At 39.1% G+C, this 10,615-nt stretch overlaps 1 protein-coding gene across 1 annotated transcript; it reads right to left on the bottom strand.

Moving 5' to 3' along the window:
* Positions 1 to 831: 831 nt before the first annotated feature.
* Positions 832 to 10,420, bottom strand: LOC102864238 (developmental pluripotency-associated protein 4-like). Its single transcript, XM_006881131.1, has 2 exons — positions 10,269 to 10,420; positions 832 to 1,480 (listed from the first exon to the last, which is right to left on the bottom strand). Exons 1-2 carry the CDS (start codon positions 10,418 to 10,420, stop codon positions 832 to 834), a joined length of 801 nt encoding a protein of 266 aa, XP_006881193.1.
* Positions 10,421 to 10,615: the final 195 nt, after the last annotated feature.

The following is a 10,615-nucleotide window of genomic DNA, read 5'->3' as shown; positions in this document are numbered from 1 at the left end:
GTGAACAATCTCAATATCTCTTTTTTTTATTTTAAATCCAATGTTTTAATCGTCATTACATGAACACAAGAATGGTGCTAAAGTCTATCAAGTTAAAGACATTGTCTAATAATTTACATAGGATGACTATGACCGCTTCATACAATGAAAGTGATTTGACATAGTGAACTTAAATATTTTACTGAAATTTTCATATAGTCCTTTGGTCTATTGTCTGATGTAATCTCTCTTTTTTTTTTTATTTATTCATTCATTGCTGCACATTTTCCTCTGTCTTCCATCCCCTAGTCCACTTTGAAATGCACTTTTTCCAGATTGTTATCATACAATAATACCTAATCATATATTTCTTTTCGACCATTTTTCCTCTCATCTGTCCCAATGCAATGTTCATTGTCTATCCATTCTTTTTCTATTCTCCCTTCATGTCAATTCTATTTTGTAACAGCAGTGTTTGACATTTTTTTATTTTTCAAAAAAGCCAAACTATACTACTAAACAGATGTATGTGAAAATAATGGTGGAGATAGGTCTTGATCCCAAAGCTAAATCATAGAAACCTTAAATAAAGGTTTTCTATATTAAGAATCACATATTTTGGAGGAAGTGGTAGTATGGAGAAAGTATTAACTACTTTTCCTTTTCCTTATGCAGACAACCTTTTGAAAGAACTAAATTTGTAATGGGGGGAAAAGCAGATTTTGAATTTAGCACTCCGAAGAGGAAACCTCAGCCCAAGAAGGGACATGGACAAATCTTGGTGGTCAGTGATAAGAGGAAGTTAAGTAACTTTCACCTCAGGAAAATGCTCTTTCTTCTGTTATTTGAATCTCATTCACATTGGAGGCTTTTCATTAACACAATGTTCCTCTGAACACAGACGGGGCACAGCAAATTGTCTTCCATGTGTGGAGGTGTGCAAACAAGGGCCGGTGTCAAGAAGAGAGCAATCACATTGTCCAGTCTGTCAGGGACCCACTCTTGTCCAGGATGGCACTGCAGTCGAGTCCAACCTTTTGTATTTCCAGGAAGACATTTCTCATGTACTAAACACCATTTAAGATCTTCAGCCTCTTTTGATGATTTCCCAGCCTCTGTGGTGGAAGTTGACACTACAATAGTTTTCTCTACCTTCATGAGAGTACCGTCCAGGACGGAGGTCTCCATCTCAGGGGCAGGAGCCAGGTTAGGAGGGCCACTCTTCTCAGAGGACCTGTTCCTTTCCTTAGATTTCTTCTCCTTGTCCACTTTTAATTTTCTTTGTAGTCGTGTATTTTCACCTTCTCCTATGGTATCCTTTTGATGTGGAAAACATCTTTGAAGGATCCGCTGATAATTTTCCACCTTCTGCCCCTTAGTGCTCAGTTTCAACAGCTGGCACCAGCCGCGTACAGTGTCTCGGTGAACATTGTTAATTGGTGGCAACTCAGTAGGTAATGGGGGAATGTCAGCCTTCTTCCGTGGTCTAGAGTCATCCTGACTTTGTGAACAGGAAGCTTTTTCTACTTCTTTTTTTTTTCTTGGTTTGGTCTCCTTGTTAGGAGTTTCCAGGAAAATTGGATGCTTGGTTGATTAACCACTTCTGGCATTCCTTGATATTCTAACACAGGCTCAAATTTGAGAATCACATAGTCTTCATCTTCCTGCTCCATGGAATTCTGATTCTCTTGTGAATTCTCCATTGGGACAAACATGAGGTTGATAAAACTTGGCTCAACAATCTCAATCTCTTCACCATCCATCCTGATGCTGCCAGCTGGCCCAGTGGTAAGAATCTTTGTCTTCTTGACATTGAGCCTCAGCCCATACTGAAGGCTGCAGTCCTTGACCCTTCACAGCAAGTGCATGAGGTCCTCCTCAGTTTCAGCAAGCAGGGTTGTGTCATCTGCATATCGCAGATTGTTGATAGATCTTCTACCAATCCTGACACCACATTTCTCCTCATAGAGCCCAGCCTCCTGGATAATCTCTTCTGCATATAGTTCGAAAAGGTATGGAGACAGGACACATCCCTGGCGTACGCCCTTTCCATTTTTCAACCATGCAGTGTTTTCTTGAAGTACAATAATGTGAGTGACAGGATTATATACATATGCATACAAAGAAGCCCAGTGAATACCACTATCATTCAGATATATGCACCAACAACCAGATCCAAAGAAGAGGAAGCAGAAGATTTCTACTAACTTTTACAGTCGGAGATCGATCAAACATGCAATCAAGATGCATTGATAATAATGGGTGACTGGAACGCAAAAGTTGGGAACAGAGAAGAAGAATCAGTAGTTGGAAAACATGGACGTGGTGACAGAAATGGAACTGGAGATAGAATGATTGAATTTTGCACAATCAATGACTTATTCATTGCAAATACTTTTTTAAGAGACATAAATGCAGGTTATATACATGGATTTCACCTGATGATATGCATAGGAATCAGAACAATTACATCTGTGGAAAGAACCAATGGAGAAGCTCAACATCAGCTGTGAAAACTAGGCCAGGAGCGGATTATGGAACAGACCATCAACTACTCATATGAAAGTTCAAGCAGAAGCTGAGGAAAATGACACCGAATCTACGGAAACCAAAATATGACTTTGAGTCTATTCCACCTGAATTTCAGAACCATCTCAGGAACAGGTTTGAGGCCTTGAAAACTAATGAACGAAGACGAGATGGGTTGTGGGAGAATATCAAGGGTATCATCCAGGAAAAGTGCAAATGGTCATTACAAAGACAGAGGAAAAGATCAAAATTGATGTCAGAAGAAACTCTGAATATTGCATTGGAGCGCAGAGAAGCCAAAGCACAAGGAAGAATTCAAGATACTAAAGAGCTGGACAGGTGATTTCAAATCAGCACATAAAAAAAATCATTATGACCAAGTGAGATTCATAACAGATATATAAGGAGGGTTCCACATAAGAAAAAGAATCAATGTAATTCACATTAATGAAGCAAATAACAAGATCAAGAATAACAATAAGATAAAATAGCAATAACAAGATCCTAGCAACTGGTGTAAAAAAGGCCTCTGACAAAAATCCAAGATGCTTTCCTGGTTAAAACACTCAGCAAAATAGGACTAGAAAGAAATTTCCTCAACATGGTAAAAAGTAAATACACAAAACCAAGAGCCAATATCATTCTCGTTGGAAAAAGACTAAAAGTATTCATGTGAAGAGGGACCAGACAAGGATGTCCATTTTAACCATTTCTATTCAATATTGTATAGGAAGTACTTGCTAGGGTAGTGCAAAAGGAGAAGGAAATGAAAGAAAGAAGAGGCCTCCATATCAGCAAAGGGATTATGAAACTGTCATGTGCAAATGCTATGATATTATACTCCCAAAACCTCAAGGACTCAACCAAAATGCTATTAGAGCTAGTAGACCAATTTAGTAGAGTGTCAAGATGTAAGACCAGTATAAAAAAATCTGTAGGATTTCTCTGCAGAAACAAAGAAAATATAGAGAAGAAAATTAAGAAAGCAATACCATTTACAATATCCAATCACAAAATTAGATATTTAGGAATAAACCTAACTAGAGACACAAAAGACCTTTACAAAGAAAACTACAAAACTTCTGCAAGAAACCATAAAAGACCTAAATAAATGGAAAAATGTTCTCTATTCATGGGTCGAAAGACTCCATATACTGAAAATTGCACTCCTACCAAAAGCAGCCTACATGTTTAATGCAATCCCAGAATGGATATCCAATTTCTTTTTCAAGAAGATTGAAAAGACAATTGTCAAGTTTATTTGGAGCAAAAAGAGACTTCAAATAAGCAAAACACACCAGGAAAAAGTGGGAGACATAGCACTCCCTATCTAAAAGCTCCTATACAGCAATAATAATCAAAAGAGCATGGTACTGGTACTGATTCGTATCAGCATTACTCACAAGCATAAGAACATGGTAACAGTCCAGATGCCCAACCACAATCAAATGGATTGAGAAATTGTGGTACATTTACACTATGGAATACTGTGCAGCACTCAGGAACAATGATTTTGAAAATTACTACCTAACTCAGGAGAGACTGGAGGGCATTATGCTGAGTAATCTAACCCAGTCTCATAAGGATAAATACTCATAGGGATATTATCCTAAAAACAAAAAGATAACTAGTAAAACATCTATCAGGATGCAAGGAGGGGAAGGGATGGGAACAGAGAGATTAGGGTGGGCAGGGGGGCAAATCATAGGGTTTCACAATTTGGTGAGTGGAGGGAGGGAGACTAAAGGAAATGGAAAAGATCTGGTGGGGATATAGAGAGGCAGGGTAATGATGGACATATTTCATTGGTGATTGATTTTATAAAGCAATGATGTAGAACAATTGTATGAAACACAATGTGGATGAATGTGAAACAAAATATATGCAAACTTTGTATGTAAACCAATGTAAAACTTTTTTAAAAGAGCATAAAAAAGACAGTAAAATACATGTTGCAGTGGGGAAAAAATCTAATGTCAAAGACCTATTTAAAGTGCTAAAGAGCAGAGTTGTCAGTTTAAAGACTAAGGTGGGCCTGATCTCAGTCATAGTGTTTTCAATTGCTCCATAAGCATCTGAAAGTCTGATAATTAATAAGAAAGACTTGAAGAAGAGTAATTGATGCCTTTGAATTGTGGCATAGGGGAAGAGTACAAAATAACCCATGGACTGTCAAAAGAACAAACAAATCTATTTTGAAACAAATGCAACCAGGGTGCTCCTGAGAGGCAAGGATGCTAAAACTCCATCTTGCATACTTAGGAATGTTTTCATAGAGGCCAGATTTTTTAAAAAGTCATCATGCTGGAAAAAGTAGAATGTCAAAGAAAAAGAAAGACCTTCAACACAGACGGATTGGCAGTCACTACCACAAGGAGCTTGAACAAAGTGGAGATTTTGGGGATGGTTCAGGATAGGGCAAAGTTCAAATTTGTTGTTCATAGGGTTCGTATGAGTCGTAGTTGAATCTATGGAACCTGTAACAACCATCTTAGCTATGACAGCCGTAAATATGTATAGGCATAAGCCTATTAAGTCTTAAATCCTGGGACAAGACTCCTATCACTCTTTTTTTGTGTTTTGTTTTTCATAAAAAGAAACATATGAGAACTGAAAAGACAATAAAAACTACCAGCCATATTGTTTCAGAGGTCCATAAGTCTACCTCTCGATTCAATGATTCTCTAAAAGAATGCAATAGAGAGTCAAATTCACGGTTAAGATTTATTACTGTGAAAATACAAAGCCATACCACCAGAAATAAAGCACAAATTTCCAACAGCAGAGTCCCACAAGTCTCAATCTCTCCAGCAATGAGTTGTGACAATATATGTGATAGTTTTAACCAACCAAACTCATTAGAGACTGTGCCCAAGCATTTTAATAGGGAGTAGTCTCTGTAGATTGGGAGAGTCGGCTGTTAGGGACCACTCCAGGGTTCTAAAGAGCAATGGTGTCATTCTGGAGACTTAGGTGCACCTGATACAAGCCATGGTCTTTGCAATTACTTGTTATACATCAGAGAGTTAGATGATTACTAGGGCAGATAGAAGGAGATTTGATGCCTTTGAGCTGTGGTGCTAGGGAAGAGTATTGAATGTACCATGGACTGCTAAGAAAACAAATAGGTTCTTCCTGGAGAGGGTTAAACCAGGCCGCTTCTTGGAGGCAAGGATTCTGAGGCTTCATATGACATACTTTGGACATGTTGCAAGGAGGGACTGGTCCTTGGAGAGGGATGCCATGCTTGGGAGGGTAGAGGAATAACGCAGAAGGGGAAGACCCTCTATGAGGTGGACGATTCAGTGACTGGGGTAATCGGGATGGGTGTGTCAGAGACAGTGAGATTGGCACAGGACAGAGCAGGGTTTAGGGCTGTTGTACATAGGATCGCTATGAGTCACAAGAGACTCGACGGCACATAACAACAACAGTCTCTGAAGTCTACTGGTAAGAAGCTGTGCTGCAATCCTCAAGGCACACAGTTCAAACCCATCAGCTGATATGCAGAAGGATGGACAGTTTCCTCCTGTGTGATTAACTGCCTCAGAAAACCCACTGGAGGGTCAGCTATGGGTCGGTTCAGACTTGATGGTACACAACAACAATAGTCATATAGAGACTGTCTAACATGTTTCCAAATTCCAGAATCACAGGAAGAAAGCAGTTGTCCAACATTAAAAAAAAAGAATGGTGTTTATACAAATTTTAAGCACAGTTGTTGTTGTTGATGTTGTGTACCACTGAGGCAGAACCAACCCATAACTGAGCCTCAGAAGGTTTTCAGACCAGTAAATGTCAGGGAGGAGATGACCTATATTTCTCCGGTGAATTTAAATCACATGTCTTTGGAATGACAGCACAACTCTTGACGTGTAGGCCACCAGATTTGTAAACTACTCTTATTCTGGGTATATTAATTTTCCTTCCTAACCCCAAGATTCTGGGGCCAACCAAAGGTCCACCATGCAAGCAGATCTTTATAGGGAGAGCAATCTCAGATCAGTTCTGATAACTCTATTATAACTTTTGCTTTGTTCTATTTTTATGACATTTTAAGTAGTTTTAGACTGTGTTTATAGTAAAAAAAAAAAAAAAAAACATTTCCAAAAAGAAAATTCTATTTTCCAGGAGGATTTTTCTCTAAGCACATTTTTAACATTCCTTCTTCCCTTTACTCACAAATAGCACTGCAGAGATGGCTTGAATGAACTGGTTGCTAAATGTGGGTGAATACCTGGCTCAGATTTCCTTGGAACTGGCGGGGCTTCCAAGCATTCATGTTCCCGTTACCACAGGGACAATACCTTCAGGGGAAGCCTATTCCTTCCAATGCTGCAGGTCCACGTGGTCTATCTACTTCTAGCATTTCCCATTAGCAAACTTCAGAGGCAAACTTGAGTTATTACATCAGCAATAAAGAGAATAGCTTCTCCAGCCTATTTTTAGAAATCTCAGAACACTTAATTATACCTATAGAAAACCTATATCTAGATGAGCAAACTTGTCTGAACATAGCAAGGGGAACACTGCATGGTTTCAAATCAGGAAATGTGTGCACCAGGGTTGCATTCTTTCTCCATATCTATGCAATCTTTATGCTGAGGCAGTAACTCAAGAAGCTAGATTCTATGAAGAATAAGTAGCATGAAGATCAGAGGAAGATTTTGTCAAAATCCTACACTACGCAGAGCCATAATCTTGCTTGCTGAAAGTGAGGAGTGCTTGAGACACTTGAATCTCAATATCAAGAAGAAAAAATTCTCACCACTGGAACAATCGGCAACATCATAATAGATGGAGAAAAAAATTGAAATTGTCAACAATTTTTTCTTACTTGGGTCCACTATCAACACCGTTGGTAGCTGCAGTCAGGAGATCAGGGGATCCAAATTACTATGGAACAATGATGTCAGTTTGAACACTAATGTGTGCCTTATTCAGTCCATAGTCTTTCTAATCACTTGATATCCATCTAATAGCTGGACAACAAGTAAGGATGATAGTAGGAGTCTACAAACTTTAATCCACAAACTGACATCATTGCTCCTCATATTTAGAGAGGTCCCTAAATGCAGTCTTGCCCAATGCAAGATGTCTCCTGATTTCCTGACTGCTGATGTCAGGGGTGTTGATTGTGAACCCAGGTAAGTGACATTTTGTTTACACTTTCAATGTTTTCTCCATCTATCTTGATGTTACCTATCAAGCCAGCGGTGAGAATTTTTGTTTTCTTGATGTTAAGACATAATCGACATTGAAGGCTGTAGTCTTTGATCCTCTGCAGGAAGCACTTCAAGTTCTCCTCACCTTCAGCAGGTAAGGTTGTATAATCTGCATAATGCAGGTTGCCTATGAGTCTCCCTCTGATTTTCACAGAGTCCAGCTTTTTTAATGATTTGTTCAACCTAAAAACAGAATAAATATGGAAGAAGAATACAACTCTGATGCACACCTTTCTTAATTTTAAACCATACAGTGTTCCCTATCTCTGTTCATACAACAGCTTCTTGGTATAAATATAGGCTTGACATGAGTACATTTAAGTGTTCTGGGATATCTACTATTCTCAATGTTAGTTATAGTTGGTTATAATCCACATAGTCAAATGCATCAATAAAGCACAAATAGAAGTTCTTCTGGTATTCTCTGCTTTCACCCAGGATCCATCTAACATCAGCAGTGATATTCCTGGTGCCCAGCCTTATCAAAACCCAGCTTAAACTTCTGGCTGTTTGATTTCAATGTACTGTTTTGGCCATTTTTGGATGATTGTTAGCAATTTTCTGCTTGCATGTGATATTAATGATATTGTTTGATAATTTCCACATTCTGTTGGATAACCTTCGTTAGGAATGAACATAAGTAAGGATATTTTCCAGTCAGTTGGCCAGGTAGTTGTCCTCCAAATTTTCTGGCATAAACTGATGAGCACATTCAGAGCAGCATCTGTTAGTTGAAACTTGTCAATGGGTATTCCATTGATTCCTGGAGTCATTTTTTTGTCAATGCCTTCAATGTAGTTTCATCATCTTCCTTCATTTCTCTTTGCTGGAATCATAGTTTGTTGTTGTTGTTGTTGTTGTTAGGTGCCATTGAGTCACTTGCAACTCATAGTGACCCTATGTACAACAGCCCTGAAGTCTGCTCTATTCTGTGTCAACCTTATTGCCTCTGATACACTTACCCCCATTACCGCAGTCACTGAATCAATCCATCTCATCAAGGGTTTTCCTTTCTTGTGCTGTCCCTCCATCCTCCCAAACATGATGTCCCTTTCCAAGGATTGATCCCTCCTTGCAACATGCCCAAAGTATGTCAGACAAAGCCTCAGAATCCTTGCCTCCAAGGAGCAGCCTGATTTCACACTCTCTAGGGTGAACCTGTTTGTTCTCTTGAAAGTCCCCAGTATATTCAATACTCTTCTCCAGCACCACAGCTCAAAGGCATCAATTCTTTTTCTATCATCCCTAATAAATGTCCAGCTTTCTGATATATAATAAGTAGTTGCGGAGACTTCCTCAAATATTTCAGTATCGATCAATTATTTTTAGTACGATGATTCTGTGTTTCGTTTACCTTCTTTGAATGCTTCCTGCATCATTCAAAATTTTTTCCATAGCATCTCTAAGTATTGTAACTCAAAGCTTGAATTTGTTTCTCAGTTCTTTCACTTGTAGAAATGCAGAGAGCTCTTCCCTTTGAATTTTCCAATTATAGCTCTTTGCACATTCCCTTATAACACTTTGCTCTCTTCTCAAGCTGCCCTTTGAAATCTTCTGTTCAACCCTTTGATATCTTTGCCCTTTGAAATCTTCCGGTCTTCATGATGGACAGGTTTCAGCAGAGCTCCCAGATTAAGACAGACTAGAAAGCAGGATTGACCACCCAGTTCTGAAATAATAGGCCTCTGAAAACCCTATGAACAATAGAGGAACATAGGTAGCTATAGTGGAACAGTTGTAGAGGCCAGATTGGAAGTTAATAAACAGGAAGTTAAGCAGTTGCAAGAACCCTACGATAACCGGAAAGTGGAACGTATAAAGCATGAATGTTGGAAAACTAGGTGTTGTCAAAAATTAAATGAGACACAAACATCTACATTCTAGGAATTAGTGAGATGAGATGGACAAGTATTAGCCACTTTTACTCAGAATCACATGATTTACGGTGCCAAAAATGAAAAAGTATAGTATTGCATCCAGTTTAAAAGACAATTTCAGGTTCTATCCTGAAGTACAGTGTTGTGAGTGATAGGGTATTATCCATAGCATACCAGGAAGACCTAATAATATGTCCATCATTCAAATTGAGTACCAACACCAAAAGGTAAAGAAGAGGAAATTGAGGATTTTTACCAAGTTTTGGAGTCCAAAATTGGCCAAATGTGCAATCAAAATGTATTTATGGTAACTCGTTAAATAAAATGCAAAAGTAGTCAGAAAAATACAAACTTGGTGACAGAAATGAGTCTGGACATTCAGTGTTCAAATATTTTTAGTTAATGACTTATTCATCTCAAATACCTTTTTAAAAAACTCACAGATGATGACTTTACACATGGACTTCACCTTATGAATTGCACAGGAATCAGACTGATGGCATCTGTGGAAGAAATAATTGGAGAAGCTTAATAACAGCAGCCAAAATTATTGATAGTCTCTGGTCCAAGTACCCGGCCAACAATTGTCCTTCCCTGCAAACAATTGTCCTTCTGCTGCGATAGCCATAGAAACACAGCAGCCATGGCTGTGTGCTACCCTATGGTCGTGGGCCACCACGAGGCCACAAAGTAACCAAGAACGTGGGCAGACCGAGGCACAGCCGCCGCCGAGAGTACCTCACCAAACACACCAAGTTTATGCGGGAGGTGATCTGGAAGGTGTGTGACTTTGCGCCCTATGGGCGTCATGTAAGGAGCTGCTCAAGGTCTCAAAGAACAACTGGCCCTCAAGTTCACAAGAAAAAGATGAGGACACACATCTGTGCCACCAGGAAGCAGGAGGAACTCAGCAAGGTTCTGGCCTCCAGGAGGAAGGCAGCTGCCAAGAAGCCCTGTCCCCCAAAACCCTCACCCAGCTTACGTAATAAAATATAATATTTTTTA

This window comes from Elephantulus edwardii, unplaced genomic scaffold (assembly GCF_000299155.1).
Source record: "Elephantulus edwardii isolate Elephantulus edwardi_28Jun2011 unplaced genomic scaffold, EleEdw1.0 scaffold00012, whole genome shotgun sequence".
In the NCBI taxonomy this organism is placed as follows: Eukaryota; Metazoa; Chordata; class Mammalia; order Macroscelidea; family Macroscelididae; genus Elephantulus; species Elephantulus edwardii.
Note: the sequence above shows the minus strand (reverse complement) of the source record. Positions and strands in the feature narration are given on the sequence as shown.

Coding starts and splice junctions, on each gene's coding strand:
- LOC102864238 (XM_006881131.1), bottom strand. CDS start 10,420: ATGACGCCCATAGGGCGCAAAGTCACACACCTTCCAGATCACCTCCCG. Junction 1,481..10,268: donor TGGTGGCCCACGACCATAGG/GTAGCACACAGC, acceptor CTGTTCACAAAG/TCAGGATGACTCTAGACCAC.